The sequence below is a fragment of the Orcinus orca genome, chromosome 4 (genome assembly GCF_937001465.1).
Source record: "Orcinus orca chromosome 4, mOrcOrc1.1, whole genome shotgun sequence".
NCBI classification, from domain to species: domain Eukaryota; kingdom Metazoa; phylum Chordata; class Mammalia; order Artiodactyla; family Delphinidae; genus Orcinus; species Orcinus orca.
In genome coordinates, this window is record NC_064562.1 from 105,732,388 (window position 1) to 105,751,659 (window position 19,272).

The following is a 19,272-nucleotide window of genomic DNA, read 5'->3' on the forward strand; positions in this document are numbered from 1 at the left end:
TCTAATGAGGGCTGGCTTCCTGATCATAGATGCTGTCTTCTCTCTGTGTCCTCTCATGGTGGAAGGGGCAGGGGAACTCTCTGGTATCTCTTTTGTAAAAGGACACTAATCCTGTTCATAAGGGCTCCATCCTATGACCTAATCGCCTCTCAAAGGCAGCATCTCCAAATAACGTCACATTGGAGGTTAAATTTCAACATACGAAGGGGGACACATTCAGTCTATACACATGCCTTTTTCTTTTAATGTTGTCTTTTTATGAGCAGAGTTTCTAATTTTTCTAAATTTTTTTAGTAGTACTTTTTTATGTCCTATTTAAGAAATCTTTGCTTACCCCCAAATCATGAAGATATTTTCCTTTGTTTGCCTTAAGAAGCTTTAAGTGTGTTTTACCTTTCACATTTAGGTCTGTGATCTAATTGGAATTGACTTTTGTGTATGGTGTATGGTAGAAGGATTAAAATCTTTAAGTTATGCTTTGTTTCTTAGGGGAAAAATTAAAAGCAACATAGACGTCATAGTCTTGGGGGTTTTTTTTGGTTTTTTGTGGGTTTTTTTACATTTTTGATTTCAGATCTATTTTAAAATTTTATTTTATTGTCAAACTCTTCAAAATACTTATACTCTGACAAACAGAGGGTACCCTGAGATGTTTTTCTTCGGACTTCCTTCCATTATTCAGATCCTGGTGAGTTTAAACAATTACTGATTTATAATTATTCTTATTATTGATATGATGATAATGAATTATTTAAAACTGCCAGTAATTTCATATTTAGTAATTCTTAGGCTAAAAGTAAACCCTTGTAAATGTGTGAATCTCTGTCAAGTAAACAAAGAATTTCAAAAACTCTTCTTCCATTTATTCAGTTCCTTAATAATAACTATCTTTGCAGTTTTTAACATACTTTCTGGTATTCTAATATTCTCTGAATTGATGCAGTTTATTTTGGTGGAAAACTTTACTTTCCGTTTTCTGGCCTATTTTCTTAAACTTTGCACCATATAAAAGAGAGTGACTAGGATCACCATTTAGTGATGGACTGTTGAGTAAGCACCAGAGGCACAGACTTTTCCTATCTTATATATCACTATATTGCAAACTGAATGACACTTCTACTTTTTTTCTCATGGGTGTCTCCTAGTGGCCATTTATGGACCATGTATTTAGTAATTCTTTTAATATAAGTGATTTCATTTATAAAAAGAGAAAGAGTGAAAGCAAGAATCATAGGTAGCAGTGAAATTATAGGATTTGAGGGTATTTGAGATCTCACCTCCTCTCCCTGTACAGGTAGATACTGAATTTTTTAAAGTAGAGGTATAATTGGCATACAGCATTGTATTAGTTTCGGGTATACAGTGTAACGATTTGATATTTGTGTATATTGCAAAATGATCACCACAGTAAGCCTAGTTAGCATCCATCACCATACAGTTACAATTTTTTTCTCTTGTGATGAAAACTTTTAAGATCTACTCTTTTAGCAGCTTTCAAATATGCAATATAGTATTATTAAGTATAATCCCCATACTGCACGCTGTATTGCCAGGACTTTATTTTATAACTGGAAATCTGTACCTTTTGACCCCATTCACCAATGTTTTCGTTATGGTATCACAAAGCCTATATTGTTGACCGATGTAATTGAAAATCATTTTGATTCGGATTTCTACTTTACCTCTTTTATTTTAATCTTTAACTTCTCTTCTTTCCTATCCCGATCTTCGCAGTTATTTTAAATAGTATTCTCTTGTATTTTTTTCATCAAGATAGGAGGTTTTTCTTAACTTGATCTGTTTCCTTTATACTGGGCAGCGGGTCTGCAAACCCTGGCAGACATTTGACCCACAGGCCTGTTCCAGTCAGCTGCCATTTGTTTGTTTGCTTGATGTTCTAAATGCTGGAAAGCTAGGAGTGGTTTTTAATTTTTTAATGCTTATATTTTAAGTGGTTAACAAGTACCTGCATAATAGCCTCAATTTGCTCTTGGCCCGCAAAGCCTAAACCGTTTTACTCTCTGGCTCTTCACACCTTTCCAAAGGTCATTTTCTCAGTAGAGGTTCTCTTTCACTTGGGAAGCTCAGTTTGTTGTGACAACAAAAATGCCCCTGCAGAAGCAGTGCTCTGTGTGACCAGTCAATAGTACTTGCTCCTTCCTGCAGTCCTACCTTGGAATTTTAAGAGTCTGGGTCCTCTGTGTCAACATCTAGCTTCTTTCTCATACTATATCACATTTGGCTTTTGAAAAACGACTGATTTCTTTTTTATTTTTTTGTGGTACGCGGGCCTCTCACTGTTGTGGCCTCTCCCGTCGCGGAGCACAGGCTCCGGACGCGCAGGCTCAGCGGCCATGGCTCACGGGCCCAGCCACTCCGCGGCATGTGGGATCCTCCCGGACCGGGGCACGAACCCGTGTCCCCTGCATCAGCAGGCGGACTCCCAACCACTGCGCCACCAGGGAAGCCCTAATTTCTTTTAAATGTAAATATTGTATATGACATATTTTGAGAACTGAGCTGGCACTTTGATGTTTTATTAGATAATATCCAGCCGCCTGTGTCTTGTTATTCTCTGCAAAGGCTGGTGGAAGACACGCGTACACACCTTCTGCCCCTTCCTCAGATCCTGCCAGATGAGATAATTGTGGTATCTCCATCTCAGTAACTGCCCCAAATCATACAGCTAGTAAGTGGTGACGTATTCTTGAACATTTCCTGGAGGAAATGGAAAGCAGGCAGCGCATGGAAAGAGTCTAGAGACCACATTCTGGACACTGAAAGTTAATCCTCAATTATTTAGTCTACATGGGAAGAGGAGCTTTTCATAGAAGCGAGGGGAAATGTGTGCACTCCAGCTAGCGTTTAACTGGTTCCAGTTGCCCTAGTAGTTTTTGAATTTCTCCTCTAATATTCTGGACTTTTAGCAGAATGCAAGTACCTTGAAGCTGTGTACCATCGACCGATCCCGCGGGCATCTCACAAGGGCAGGTTCAGAATGGTGGCGGTAGGCTTTTGTCTTGTATTTTCCTTTTCGAGTCTTAGTTTATAGACTGTCAGCCCTGGAGGGTCCTGCATTTAGCTGATGCCCAGTGCTTAGCGTAGCGCCTTGCCATGGTGGGTACCCAGTTAACATTTATCGAATAAAGAGAAGGACTGTATGTTCGAGACTCATCACAGTGGGGTCGAGTGCCTGGGCTGGAATGCAGTTTTCTGTGTGGTATCTCACAGTTGCCCATTAACTCTGATTTTTGTCAGGCTCCGTGGCCTCTGTTCGTAATTTGTTACGGTGAGGGGCTTGTTAAGGTGTTCTAATAGGATCTTTTTGGATCTGTAATTATACATTGTCAGTCTCTGATTCTTTTATGGGAAAATGTGCTGCTTCCTTCCCTACTCCGTTGAGCCCGTCTTCAGTGTCCTTGTCTGTCACCCATTCCCTCCTGTCTTTCATCTAGTTTTTCTAGTTTCCGGAATTGTCTCAAGAACTTCCGGATTGGAGGTGCACCCATTATGAACGCCTTCCCACATCCAGCTGACCTTTTTGCAGCTTTCAGAATCAGTTTAGAAAGAGAGTTTAGTGCTAGGATCTGGTAAATCTACAGCTTTGACCCTGAAACCCTGGTTGTCCGGCCTGGGTGCAGGCGTCCTCCCAGCCTGCTTTGGTCCTTTATAAGGAAGGAAGCATTAAGCTATCCACTGTTTTCATTTTAGGAAGGCACTGTCTGCCTTGGTTTTGGGATCACAACCTTGGTAACCAAGCTCTTTTGGATCTAATCCTCCTTCCCAGCACTTAACCTCTTTGTGCCTCAGTTTTTCAGGCTATGAAATGGGCTAACAATATACCCAGCTCATAGGGTTACTCTGTGTAAGGTGCTGGCACCGTGCCTGGATTATAGTAAATGCTATGTAAGTGATTTGCTATTATTATTTACTGTTAACTGATCTTTGACCTCTTCGCTCCCATCACCGGGCTGCTCTCTTGTTCATCAAACATTACTGTGATCTGATTGTGCATCTTAGTGCCCTGTGACTTTCAGCTCTTCAAGGGCAAGAACCACGGTTTACCACTCTGTCCCTGTGCTTTGCACCATGTCTGGTTCATTCATATTTGTTGAACTTGACTGTGGGAGGTTAGAGAGATCTATTTAGGCTTTATTGACTTGAAGATGCTGCTGCTTTGTGCTTTATCAGCTGGTGAATGCACAGAGTGATAAGTGGGTGAAAGGGCATCAAAAAGGATGAAGTCTGTGGTTGCCCTTCTAAATCACTGCTGTTCTCTCTCCATTACCCTCATAGGAGAGTCAGTATTCAGATTTGTAAAGCAGATGGTCTATGGTAAGACAAGAGTGTGTGTGTCTGTGTGAGTGTATGTGTATACACACACTGCATGAGTAGTTAACACGTGGGAGTTAGGAGGGCAAAGTAATGTGTGAGGAAAATAGCGTGAACCATAGTCCTTGAATAAAATGAAGAGATGTAAGGGCCAGAGTTCTGTTTATCAGTAGGTTTTAGTCACTGAGAAGATCTCAGTAACTAGATGTCCAGAGAAGTGCTCCTAGAATAATGCTTTCATTTCCCCCCCTTAGGATTTGACAGGATCTGAACTCTATACCCAGGCAGCCAATCTCTTGCACCCTGTGGTCTATACCACGGCTGTCATTCTTCTCTTCTGCCTCTTAGTGGTCATCGTCAGTTACATATACCATCACAGGTAAGAAATAACACTTTGTGAATAGAGGTCTGTGGAGTTTATTTCACATTTAATTAGGATAAAACTGAGTTTAATACCATGCTATCCTTCCAAAGTAAGGACGATTACTTCAGAATACCTACAGGCCTTCTTCACTTCATGCAATTCAAGACATAAATAATTAGTGCCTGTGATGGTAAATTCATCTTCTACAGCACTCAGTCACTTTGCTGGGTTTGTACCTGGGAAAGAATATGGGAAGTCTGTGTTGGTGGCTGGGGGGTGGGGCATGGGGGGGAGATAAGGTAGAGCCTGGTTACCTGCAGATGTGTCTCCCAGAACCAGACTGTGGTATTATTCCTGTTTTATAAATTCTTGCCTGTTGTGATATTCTTTTTTATAGACAGCATTTAAGAATGTTTGTGGAATTTAAGTGTGGGATATGGTTTTTGTTAATTGGAGGCAAAACTACAGAAATTTTTATTTTATGGTGAGAAATAATGAGCTGAAAGGATTTTCTAAGCAGAAATTCACTTTACAAGAGGTTTTGCTAGAATGTATTTTCCTCTTTAAGCTGGACATGTGTGACATTTCTTGATATTTAGTTAAGAAACAAGGAGATTTTGATGTAAAAAAGAGAGACTTCAGCATTTCATTATGAAAGGCCAGGAAGAAATGCACTGGGCATTTAGACCATGTTATCCTAGTAAGTCAGGAATAATAGAGCTTGGCACCTTGCAGAAATCTCTGGGAAGCAAACAAGTAATCCATCTGTCATAAGACATTGTAACTAACAAAAGCTCACATATTTCTTATTATGGAGATTTTGTTTAGCCTTTAGTGGACGTAGTAGTTCCATTTGACTTGTCTTTTTTACTGTATTGCAAAGTTAAATGTTAAGAAACTGTATTGAGTGATTTCTCAAACCCTGTGTGTGTGTGTGTGTGTGTGTGTGTGTGTGTGTGTGTCTGATTGTATATTTTAATAGAATGTTTAAACATTTACATCTGGCCTGTTATGAGTTGGAAATGTTAACTTGAAGATGTCCAGCTTCAAGTATACTAACCTGGGTCTTATTTTTTCCCTTTTCTTTTAACAGTTTGATTAGAATCAGTCTCAAAGGCTGGCACATGCTTGTGAACTTATGCTTTCATATTTTTCTGACATGTGTGATCTTTGTGGGAGGAGTAACTCAAACCAGAAATGCCAGCGTCTGCCAAGCAGTAAGTCAAAGTAAAAAACTGAAATGAAAAAAATTTGCTATTAGAAATGTCATGTTTCATTAACTATAAAAGGAAAATTGTTTCTTTAAAGCTTTTTTCTTTAGCTAATTAAAGTCAAACTGTATGTCAGTTAAACAGTTTACCAGTATACTTCAAATTCTGAATTATCGTTTCACAACTGAATATATGACTTATGGAGCTTGTCTTTTTGTCTTGGGGAATTTTGTGCTACTTGTCATGCCTGTTATAATGCCAAACATTTAATTAAAAAAATTTATAAAATCCTGACTATGATTGAAAGAGAAGTGACATTTTCCGACAGTAGGATTTTAAAAATTATTTTATCTATTTATGAAAATAGTAGGAATTAGAAAAAATTTTAACTGTAAGATGTAAAAATGAGAAACTTTTTATCTGTGGTACATATAAAGAATTTAAAAATATGGTCAACTCTTAATTTCAAATAAATTATTACATATGTAGCCTTAGTAAATAGTATTTTTGCAGTGTAAGTATAAAAAATCAAAACTAATATGTGAATAGGAAATATGTAAAATTTTATTTATTTGCATACTCTTTTCTATGTACATGATAGCAAGCAGTGTCACAGAGTATTGAGTTCAGACTACCTAGATTTGGATCTCAGCTCTACTGTTTCCAGTGTTTCTATGGGCAATTTATTTAACTTTTTTTAATTGCAGAAAAGCACATAATGAGTTCTACCCTCTTAACAAATTTTTAAGTGTGTAGTACAGTTATTAAGTCTAAGGACAATGTTGTACAGCAGATCTTTAGAACTTTTTCATCTTGCATGACTGAAATTATACCCACGGATCAGCAACCTTCAATTTCCCCCTCCCCTCAGCTCCTGGCAGCCACCGTTCTACTTCCTGTCTCTGTGAGCTTGACTATGTAAATACCCCATATAAGTGGAATGATGCAGTATTTTTCCTTCTGTGACTGCCTTATTTCATTTAGCATAATGTCCTCAAGGTTCATCCATGTTGTAGTATGTGACAGGATTTCCTTTTTTATGGCTGAGTAAATATTCCGTTGTATGTATACATCACATTTTCTTTATTGATAGACATTTAGATTGTTTCCAACTCTTGGATGTTGTGAGTAACACTACATGAACATAGGAATACAATTATCTTTTCTAGATCCCAATTTCAATATGTAACATTTTTGTGTCTCAGTTTTCTCACCTGTAAATTGGGAATAATAATCGAGTTGTTGTCAGATGATGTGATTATTTATATTAAAAAAGTTAAAATAATTTCCAGGTAAATTATTTGAAAAAAATAGGAAAGTTTAGCAAAAGTGAATATAGTTTTTTTAAAATGTAGTTTAATGTACAAAATTTTGCTGCTAGTATGCAGAAATGCAACTATGGGAAAACAATTAATGAGAAGGTATCGTTTATATAGTATCAAAAAATAGCAAGTACTTCGAAATAATAAAAAGTGTTCAAGATTTGCAGGTAAAAATTTATTATATATTAAAGAAGACCTAAATAAATGGAAAGATACATTAGGTCCAAGAATAGGAAGAATTAAAATCAGAAAGGTGGCAGTTCCTCCTAAATTAACCTATAGATAAGAGAATTTTTCATGAAACTCAATAAAATGGTCTTTGAATCTATATGAAAGTAAAGAAGAACCAAAGATAGCTAGGACACTTCTGGAAAATAGTAGAATAGGAAGACTTCTAATGATCCAAACTTTTGAGGCTGTTGTAGTTAAAACTGTAGTGTTTGGTGTAGGGATGGATAAATTGACCAACACAGAAGAGCAAGCTTGGAAGCAGACCCATGCAGAGCTTTGGTGCAAGACAGAGGTTACTTGCCTCATCAGTTGGGTAAAGACAGACCACTGTACAGTTAAGGGAGCTGGGGAAATCCATCTGGAAAAAGATTAAAATGGATCTATACTTGAAGCCATTTTTAAAAAGTCAACTTTGGGTAGATTAAAAACTTACATAAGTCCAAACCAAAGAGTGAACATTTATATTAGAAAATAGCATAATCCTTGGGATAAGGAGGGATTTCTTAAATATGACTAGAAAGGACATACATTGAACTAAATTAAAAATAAGATCTTTTTGAAAAATTAAGATTCCTAAGGAAAGTGAAAAGACAAGTTTCAAATTAGAAGAAACTATTCCCAATACATAACCACTGACAGAGCATTAGAATAATATATATATATATATATATATATATATATATATATATATATGTTAAAAACTGTAATCAGTGAGAATGCCACACACAGCACCGTAGGAAAAGTGGCGAGAATGACAGACAGCAGAGTAAACACAGGGCCAGGGTACGCCTGAAGAGATGTTCCATGGCATTGGTGGTCACGGAGATGCAAATTCAGATAGCTACCATACTATGCGTTTTTCTGTCAGAAAAATTAAGCCTGACAATGCCAAGTATTGAAGAACATGTGGATCCACATGTTTTATTTATACATGGTGGGAATGTAAGCGGATGACTCCAGGAGGCTTTACCTTCTAAAGGTAAGCATTCACACACCCTGGACCCACAGTCCCACTCCTGGGCTCAGAGTGAGCTGACACACGTGGAACAGGCGTGTGCCTGTGAATATTCATAGCAGCACTCTACACAGTAGCAGAAACCTGGAAGCAACCCCAGTGTCGATCACTGAGAGGGTGAATGAATAAACGGTGATATTACACAAGAGTCAAAATTAATGAATTACAACAAGGCATAGCAGTGTGAGTCAATCTCAGGAATATAAGTGAAAAATTAAGTCCCGTAAGTGACATTCACCCTGATATCTTTTTTTAAAATAAAGGTAAATGTAACTAAAATGAAACAGCACACTTTTAATGAAAATATATAAGTGCAACAAAACTGTATAGAAAAGGAAAGCAAAGGGATGATAAACACAGGATACAGGGTGATGATTACCTTGGGTGAAGGGGACCATATGGTTTGATACAGGTTTTTGTCAACATCTTACTTTTTGTCTTATTGAAAGATTCTTGGACACCTGTTATTAGCAATAGGTAATTAAATAACTAAATAAAGGCAGGCTATGCTTTTGTGCTTGGCCCAATCATTAGGATGGTCATTAACCTAAGGCTGATGATTAATCCAATATCGTATTCATGAGATCCAATTGAAAGTATGTATGCGCGCGTGCGCGCGCGCACATAAGAATTGAGTGGATTAAATGACTCAGGAGTGCCTGGCATACAGTAAATGCTCAGTTAGACGCTAGCTATTACTACTATTGTTATTGATATAATTACCTCTTAGCAGTGCAGAATATTTCCCTGTTTCAGGCCATTACTATACATCTGAAAACAAATTTGTTAGGGAGCCTATGAGAAGTTAGGTAACGGATCTCGGACCAACTTAATACATGTACAAAAAACAGTGCTTCTCTTTTCTCAGTCTTTCTCCCCTTCTTTACCTGGCCCACTCCCACTCACTTTGTAGGTCTCAGTTTACTGTCACTGTTTCAGAGATGCAGTCCCTCCACCCCCCGCCCCTCATTATCCTCTGGTGCTTATTAAAATTCCATGGTGCCTACAAAACTTTGTGACTGACTGTTGTTTACCTATTTGTTGTCTCTGGACTCAGAGCGCTACAGGAGCAGGAATTATATTGATTCGATTCACCAGTGTTTATCCAAGAATCAGTGTAAGACCTGACGCATAGTAGGTGCTCAGCAGATATTGGATAAATGAACAAAAAAGGCCTCTGTTTGCTAATAGTAGAAATCATTCCACCTGGAGCTGTTTTGAGCATGAACAATTAGGAGTGTATTCAGCACACAATGGTAGTAATAGTCTCAATTCTATCTAAAAAATATTCATTGATTTCTTGGAATAGACAAATTTATTTCACTAAGGAAATGAACAGAAAGAGGCCATAGTAAAGATGACTGCCTTTCATCATCCTGAATGGTATTTTGTACCATTTCTAGAATGAAAAGGGCAGGGATTGCACTGAGTTATTAGAGTCTCAATAACAAATGTCTGTTAGTTAAGGATTTACCCAGAAAAGCTAGGGTGGGGGATGGACAGGTTGTTTTCTTCTGTTCTTTTTTTTCTTTTTAACAGTGTTCTTTCCTTCCTCTGTGAAAGACATAACATCATTCTTGTTATTTCTGACCCAGACATGACTTACTTCACTTTGTTATTCTAATACTTAATTCAGTTAGTAGCCAGCTGTGTCTGCCAGAACAGCCCGTATGACTAGTTACCTAACCTTAGTAGGGGCTTCATGTTTCTTGGGCTCTTCTTCCACCTCTAAAACTGAACCCTAAAGTGTCCACCTTTCACAGGCAGTTTTTGTATGTGCACATGATCGGTGTAGATTTGGCTTTTCTCCCTTTTAGAGCTCACGTATTTTATGAACAGTGTGGACAGGTTCTAATACAGGTTCCTCCCCGAAGTGATTGGTCGAGGTTATTAAATGCCCCACCAGCCAGGTACTTCCCACTCTGCTTCTTTGGTCATCTGTTCTGGGTGGTGCCGTGGACACATTCTATAGCCTTGAACTCTCTTTTTGCAAGAGGATCCAAAGGAGAACGGAGAAGCTGAGTGATAGAGTAGAAGGGGCTGTTGACTCAAGGTGGGAAAGGATCTGGGTTCTGGGTCGTGCCGGGCTGCTGAGCGTTAACTGCTTGAGCGTTAATTTTCCGGTCCTTGGTTTCCTTAGCTATGCAGTGAAAGGATTTGGCTGGATCTTATTTAAGTTACCTTGTTGCTCTACCACTTCATGATTTAATCTATTAAATATCGTGCCAGCTGACCTTCTCAGGTGTTCTCTGATGTCTTTTATCCAGAGGACTGCTGCAGTGGCATGTGAGATGCATCGGGAAGGATTCAACCTGTGGATATTAAGAGCTTTCTACTTGCCAACTACTGCAAGTTTGTCATCTTAAATTTCATATTAACCCTAGGAAGTATTTCTTACTCACAGATTTTATTAGTACAGAAATTGAGTCTTAGATGATTGAAAAAACTTGCCCCAAGTCACTAGGGCCTTTGGGTGGCAGAGGCCTGATTCAAATGACAGTCTCTTTGACTCTGTGTGTCCTGTCCCCCACCCCACCCCAATAACTGTGCTTGCCTGTTGAGAGAGGACCCGCAGAGTAGAGGGGTCTACTGTGAGTTGCAGCCCTGCCACTGACCATGTGACCTCTGGTGGATGATTTAACTTCTTTCAGCCTCAGCCTCCTTGTCTGTAACGCTAAATGAATGGGGATGCTAAGAGGACGAAATAGAAGCATGCACAAAATTGTCTGATACATTTTGGGATACATAGCAGGCGTTCAAAAGTGGAAGCTCTTAATTTTTATATATATTCATATCTGACTGAGTATAAAGATCATTTTTTGCACACTTGGCTGTGCATGCTGTACTATTGTAGTTTTATTGGTGGTTAAAAATCCAATTGTTACAATGTCTGGTCTCTGGTATGTGAGCAGTTTATGGTTCGGTAACGAGTATATAAAGTGCGACTGTTCAGGATAAGTATTTTGTATCCATTTTGCAACCTTGGATATTGTCGTCCCTGAGGTAAGGTGACTTTCTTAAGTTCTAATCTGTTGCATCTAATGAATTGTTTACATGCCCTAATGAATTAGATTATTTATTTCCAAAGTGTTTACAGATTTCCCACATGTATTTCTTGTTTATTTGGAAGAAATTGTGACAGTGAGGTTATATTTCAAGTATAGCCCAAGTGTCTGATGGAGAATGAAATAGGAAGCACCTCTCTCCTTTCAAAAGACAGGAACACCCTCTCTGTTAGTTCTCAGTGCCTACTACTTTATTCTGGTTCTTGTGGAATATTCGGTGATTTGCTTATGTGACTGTTAGCAGGTGACATCAGACTCCTGAAATTCCACTGTTGGTAATAATTGTTTAACTAGAAGACTTCAGTATCTTTCAGGTGTGCAGACTTCTTCTGCATGTTTTGAAATGCCATAAGAAACACTTCAATATCTAAAGGTTGAGTTTTACCTCTTAGATCTAAAACAAGAAAATTCTCCATCTTGCACCTCCGTTGAAAGTATTTTTAACTTCTATTTTTAAACTTATTTACAGCCCTGTCTCATTCTTTTGACCTCTGTGTCAGAGAAAACTAGCAACAGTAGAGTATACCATTTTGAGTCAATATCAGTGATTTGTTTGAATGTTTGGTTTCTATGCACCAAATCCAAGGATACTATTTTTATTTACAATATTTCGTGTGACTCCAGGTAGCTCAAAGGGTTATTTTATGCTATTTGTTCCACTTATATCTGTAAATTTTGCTTTTATAGTGCAGTCAGTAAAACTAACGAGAACCAAGGAGCCACTTTTCTTCTTAATAAGAAGATACTCCGACCGCTCTGGTTTGGCCGGGCTGGATCCACCCTCCTAGCCCTTCCAGTCATTAAGAGGACAGTGACCACCCTAGTATCTTGCCCTGCAAAATAATACCTGAGCTTTTATGTCACCACGTTTAACTGCAGATCGGTTCTCATTAAAATGCGCCTTAGGCAGCAGTCTAAATGCTTCTATTACTGACCTAGGTTTGATAATGTCAATCAGTTTGATTTTCTTGAAATTGGAGAGCCATCCTTTAAAAACAAATTTTTTTTTCCCCTTGGAGCTTTTCATTAATAGGATTTTACCTGTAATCATTGTATAAGAAGAAAGAATCAAAAAGATAGTAAGTAGTTAGATAAGAAAGCTGAACTATGTCCTTTCTGCTCCAGTGACCCATGTACTTATTTTTTTTAAAACAGATTTTAAACCTCTCTTAGCCCCATACATATCTTCATCTAGAATTTTATCTTTAACTGGTGTTGCTTCAAACACAGGTTACATGATAAACATGCCCCTCATCACCCCTCTGGGAAGAAACTTGGTGTCATTTACATATATTTCAATTATCCATCATTTATCAAGCACTTATTATGTCTCAGGTCTTGTGCCCATTCAGTCCCTACAAAATCCCTAGAGATGGTTATTGATAATCCTTCCACTGTTCAAATGAGAAACATTAATTTCGGAAAGGTTGACATTATTTTCTTAAAACCATACTCCTAATAAGTAATAATAAAAATATTGCCGTATTTTTAATTGCTTATCAGGGACCAGGCGATGTGCTAAATGTTTTATATAGACTGTCTTTTTCAAAGCCTCATGGTAGTTTTATATTCTCAGTTTACAGATGAGGAAAACAATGCTTGAAATGTTATGCAGGCTTGCTAAGGTGTCATAAGGGGTTGATTCTTGTTTTAAAACCAGGCAAACTTGTTGATTTCAGAGCTCACTCACTTAAAATGATCAATCTGTTATATTGCTCACTTACCATTTGGATATATAAAAGCTCTGAATTAGAACTACTCAGGTCTCTGGCTCTGTGTGCTGTGACTTCCACCCTCTAGTTACCCTTGACTTCTATATTCCTCCTTAAAATGGGCTTTAGGAACTCAACTCTAATTTATAACATAGCATCTATGAGTAACATGTCTTTGGCTTATTGTCCAGGAGTGAATTCCGTGATATATTTAGAGTCATCTTGGGTATAAGTTGTAGTCCGTGGGCCTCCTAGGTCCAGCTGTTGATTTGATCCTCTATTATACATCTGTTAGAGTGCTTTCTTTGTTTTATCAGCAGGCGAAGGAATTGATCATTAGAATACACCTTCATACTGTTTTTGAGTCAGATTTTCAAAAGTAACTTACCAATCTTTTTGATAAAGTTTACTGGCAGCTACTGTACTTTATGATTGTAAAGGGGAATTTTGTTTGTTTTAGTTCATGTATTCTTCAATCTTCTTTCTAGGTTGGAATAATTCTTCATTATTCCACCCTTGCTACAGTTCTCTGGGTGGGAGTGACAGCTCGAAATATCTACAAACAAGTCACTAGAAAAGCTAAAAGATGCCAGGATCCTGATGAGCTGCCACCTCCACCAAGACCAATGCTCAGGTATCTAATATCTTTGTGTACTGTTTTATGTTAAATGTCCATTACATCTTAAATTTAATGAAGCATGGTCATAACAAAAAATTGCTCAGTGAATTTTGGAAAGTAAAAAACATGGACTTGTAAGTAGCCTTGCAACTGGGAGTGCTTTGTGAAGTTATGTATCCTCTCTATGCCTTTCTATCTCATACAAAGTGGGAATGATTCTCCTTCACGGAGTTGTTGTGAGGAATAAGTGACTTCCTTTGTAAAGCACTTAAGATGGTACTGGCCACAGAGTAAGCTCTGTGAAAATATGAGCTGTTTTTATTTCCTTGAGGTCATGGGATAGATTTTAACCTAGTCAAGTACATATCCATGTGGTTATTCTCTACAAAAGACAAAACAGTTTTGGGGTCATGCTCTTCCTACCATTACAATCTGAATCCGTTGTCAATGGATTCTTGTGCTGGATGAGTAGAAGTCAGTCGATCAGTGTCTCTGAGTGTGTTGAATGCTGGATGTGTACCTTGCCCTGGGCCAGGGACTGAAGGAAAACCTCCTGCCCTTGAGGGGTTTACAGTCTGAGGAGACAATCTGAAAGAAGAACCCGCTGCAGCTGTGTAAGAGCTGGAGTGGAGATGTGTTATTTGAAAGTATCAACAAAGGAGCAATTAATTCTGCGGGGGGATGGTAGGCTATTAGGAGTTGCTTGACCACCGGCACAAGGGATGGAGGTCGCACTACAGATACAGGATCCCGTGGCGAGCTGAGCAAATTTGAGAAGTGCAGTTTGGCAGAGGCAGGAACCTAGGGTGTACAGTGTACAGTAGTAGGATTCAGAGTGAAAACTGCGTTTCAGGCCTTGGTGGGGGGCCAGGTTAAAATGTGGGCTCTACATTGGAATGCTGGAGGGTAGGGGGCATATATAAATAATTCCACTGAGGTCATTCGGGGGTCCCCGTGAGGACTGCAGCTACAACAGTGGCATGGAGATTAGAGAGGATACGTGTTCGGACACTTGAGGCAGTTTCTCCAGGATTGATGGCCAGTTGGATTTGAGGGTGTGTGCCAGGATTCGAAGGTGGCTGCGGAGTGTTTACTCCAGTTCGCTAAGGCCCCTCTGCAGATGGTGCGTCCATCAACTGAGAAAATCATAGAGGAAAAGCAGATGCGGAGACTCCGGGAGGGTAAGCACAGGGGAGGTGGGCTCACCAGTACTCTGTCGTGGAAAGTTTACATTTTGGGAGTCTGGTGCTCAGCAGAGAAATCGAGCTACGTGTACTCTGGACAGGAGATGTCTTCACGTGTGTTCGTTGAAGCACTGATAACGAGCAACCTCTCCTAGAGAAAAGTTAGTTAAGAATGATCCCTGGGCCGTATCAGTGGGCCATAGCAGATAAAGGGAAGAATTGAAAGAGAACATTGAAGATTTGGGGGAGAGCGGTTCCATGGGTGGGAAGGGGCAGCAGGAGTGCTGGGCCATGGTCAGATTGCAGGATGTGATTTGACACCCCTGTCAGTGGTATTAAAGGAACTGAGGGATGGCGTTTGGCTAAGAGATAGGATTCCTACCTATCCTCATGCAGCTTTCTGTTAGGTTTCTGTTAGGTTTCCTTTCTGTTACGTGATTAAAAACAAAAAGGCGGCTTGGGCTGCAAAGCCTGTGCAGTCCCTAGTGACCTGCAGGTACCCCCTTTGCTTTAGACATTGCAGGCTCACCCTTTAGGATGCTCTCCTTCCCCCATGTCCCTGAGCTTAAAGAAACCCCAGCATCGCGGCTACCTGGAGGGTGGATGTGGGGCTTGCCTTGAGTCTGCTGGCCTCAGAGAGGGCGGTTTCAGTAGCATGGTAGGTGGAAGTGGCCTCATCTCACAATAAGGTGACAAAGGTGAGGCACTTGATGGTGCTATTGTTTCCAGGGGTTTGTCACCAAAGGGAGCAAGAAAGAAGGTGCTGGTTGAAGGAAAGTTTTAGAAGATAGGGAAAACGTGAATAGACTTATAGGCTGGAAGGAATATGCAGTGGAGAAGAAGATTTACAGCTGCAAAATAAGGGTTATTTGGTAACAGGCAGTCCCAGAGTCGGGTGGGGAAGGAGCGGCAGACAGGAATGTGGAGCCCGAGATAAATTTGGGTGAACTGATGCCTTCTTTTCAGGTAAGAAGCAGCTATGAATTAGCATAGCAGGAAGAAGGGCAGGGCCACGGACGTTGGCCTGCCTCTAATCTGTGAAATTAGAAGACAGGGTTTTAGTTTTATAGGGTAATTAGCTGTCTTTTTCAGCGATGATATCATATTGAAGGATTTTAATACCTGTGAGCATGACTAAGAAAAAAATGTATGGAAAATGTGTTACGAATATTGCCTTTATCCAGCCAGTTAGCATTTGGACTGTGTCTTTGGACCTGGCAAATACAGAATTAAGATTGGCTGTACCCAGGGGTAGCTAGCCGGGGTAGGACGTTCCCTGTTCTCTTTTCAGAGAACTCAAAGAAGCTGTACCTCTCCGCAAAAAGTTGTTCTTCATAGGACCAGCCACTCTGTCTCCCTCATTTCTTCCTGCACCAGCTAGTCTGTGGGAAAGGGGTCAGGAAGGGCCTGAGTGCTGCAGGACGTTGCTGGGATCCAGGTATCTTTCTTGTCCCAATCTCAGCTGACTGAAGATAAGCATACACAGCAGTAGAACATCCTGGAATATGCAGGTTTAGCCGGACATTAATAAATAAATAACGTCATTACATATTTAGTCTGACCTGTGGCGCAGTAAGATCTTAAAGTCCATTATGTAGTGGACTAACTTTCTGCTTCATCAGCTGAATCTAAAAGAAGCCCCATTCCCCCAAAAGAAAAAAGTATAAACTGAAGCTCTACCTGTAGTAGCTTACTGTTACTTTGCCTGTCCACAGGGTGGCAGGAGCTGATCAGCTTTCCTTAACTCAGAAACCTTATACGCTTTTTTAAAAAAAAGAAATCCAAAGTAAATAAGAACTTTAAAAAATGTTAGTGTTAACAAAGCAGGCTTTAAGTGTTAACCTTCAATGCATTATTGGAATAGTAATGAATCTTTAAGGAATAACTTCTGCAGTACTGAGATACTGTGATGTATCCACCTTAGTGAATTGGATTGATGTGCTCTTATTTCCATCACTGCCCTTTCTAGGTTTTACCTGATCGGTGGCGGTATACCCGTTATAGTTTGTGGCATAACAGCGGCAGCAAACATCAAGAATTACGGTAGTCGGCCAAATGCGCCCTAGTGAGTATTTAGTGTCCTCTGCGTACCCGAGTCGATTGCTTCTCTTCTAACTGTTTCCTAAGCACTAAAGTTTACTGCAGTTTCTTACACGGTGTGTTGACATGTGTAGCATCTGAGCTGGTTCCCCATTTTCTTTCCTAGCTGCTGGATGGCATGGGAACCCTCCTTGGGAGCCTTCTACGGGCCCGCCAGCTTCATCACTTTTGTAAACTGTATGTACTTCCTAAGCATATTTATTCAGTTGAAAAGACATCCTGAGCGCAAATACGAGCTGAAGGAACCCAGTGAGGAGCAGCAGAGGCTGGCAGCCAATGAAAATGGCGAAGTAAATCATCAGGATTCCCTGTCTCTCTCCCTCATCTCGACATCAGCCCTGGAAAATGAGCATACTTTCCACTCTCAACTTTTGGGAGCCAGCCTTACCCTGCTCTTATATGTCGCTTTGTGGATGTTTGGGGCCTTGGCTGTCTCTTTGTATTACCCTTTAGACTTGGTTTTTAGCTTCTTTTTCGGAGCCACGTGTTTGAGCCTCAGTGCATTCATCGTGGTTCACCATTGTGTCAACAGGGAGGACGTCCGGCTCGCATGGATCATGACCTGCTGCCCGGGCCGGAGCGCGTACTCGGTCCAGGTCAACGTGCAGCCCCCCAGCTCCAGTGGGCCGAGCGGGGAGGCCCCCAAGTGCACCAACAGCAGCACAGAATCTTCATGCACAAACAAGAGTGCCTCGAGCTTCAAAAACTCCTCCCAGGGCTGCAAATTAACAAACTTGCAGGCTGCTGCAGCTCAGTGCCATACCAACTCTCTACCTTTGAACGCCACGCCTCAGCTTGACAATAGTCTGACGGAGCATTCGATGGACAATGATATTAAAATGCATGTGGCGCCTTTAGAAGTTCCGTTTCGAACAAACGTACACCCAAGCCGCCATCATAAAAACAGAAGTAAAGGACACCGGGCCAGCAGACTCACAGTCCTCAGAGAATATGCCTATGACGTCCCCACGAGCGTGGAAGGCAGCGTGCAGAATGGCCTGTCGAAAAGCCGGCCGGGCAGTAATGAAGGACACTCTCGGAGTCGAAGGGCTTACTTAGCCTACAGAGAGAGACAGTACAACCCGCCTCAACAAGATAGCAGTGATGCTTGTAGCACACTTCCCAAAAGCAGCAGGAATTTTGAAAAGCCTGTTTCAACTAGTAGTAAAAAAGATGCATTAAGGAAGCCAACTGTAGTTGAACTTGAAAGTCAGCAGAAGTCTTACGGCCTCAACTTAGCCATTCAGAACGGACCAATCAAAAGCACTGGGCAGGATGGACCCTTGCTGGGTATGGATAGCACTGGCAATGTGAGGACTGGATTATGGAAACACGAAACTACTGTGTAGCATTGGTGGGCTTCCTGGGCAGAAATCCACATAAACTGTGATACTCAAATTCCTTTAAGCTATGAACATGTAAAAACCGACTGTTTACAGCCACCTTAGGGATTCAAAAGAATTTTGAATAAACTTCTAAGTTTTGTATTTTATGTATTTTATATCCCCCACGTGTTGCTTTTTTATGAATTTTGAAAAAAAAAAAAAAACCCTCTTAAAAAAAAACAACCCTCTAAAAGCCCTCTGGTGGCTTGTTTTAGTTGTCAGAGCACCAGCAGGACATTTTGAGAATCTGAAATGTAATTTTCTTGGGATCTGTAATATCTACTTAACATTTCAGGCTTGTATGTAATACAATAAATAGGTGTTTGTCATTGTGTCAATCTTATATTTTTACATTTTAGGAGCATTTAGTGCTATTTTAATGAAGTTTGTGCATTGGGATAGTTTAATGAGAATTATACACGTATCAGTTATCAGATTTTTACATGATTAGCTCCACTGATGGCATATAAATCAAAGAGCTTTTGGATTGTTGTATTTTATAAATACAGTTTTTTATATGCTACAAGTTTTTTTTTTTAAATCTCACAGAATTTTTTTTGAAAACGGAGATGCCTAAAAAGCTTTTCCTAAATTGCATTACTTTTGCCCATCTTATTAATACTATTTTTGATATTTTTGTGGCTTTTCAGTGGTTTATATTTGGTTTTCCTATTCATTCTTTTTTTTCCCCAGCACATGTTATTTCTTTTTAATTGAAATATAATTGACTTA

General features: G+C 39.8%; 1 protein-coding gene across 2 annotated transcripts in view; it reads left to right on the forward strand.

The window, feature by feature from the left end:
- ADGRA3 (adhesion G protein-coupled receptor A3) overlaps positions 1–18,878 on the forward strand; it is a 119,011-nt gene extending 100,133 nt beyond the window's left edge. For both annotated transcript variants that reach the window (XM_004266197.2, XM_033421595.2), the window contains 5 exons: positions 4,587–4,711; positions 5,790–5,913; positions 13,741–13,886; positions 17,025–17,120; positions 17,262–18,878. In XM_004266197.2, coding sequence (XP_004266245.1) covers positions 4,587–4,711; positions 5,790–5,913; positions 13,741–13,886; positions 17,025–17,120; positions 17,262–18,504 — 1,734 coding nt within the window. In that variant the 3' untranslated portion in view covers positions 18,505–18,878. The remainder of the gene's footprint in view (positions 1–4,586; positions 4,712–5,789; positions 5,914–13,740; positions 13,887–17,024; positions 17,121–17,261) is intronic.
- The last annotated feature ends 394 nt before the right edge of the window (positions 18,879–19,272 follow it).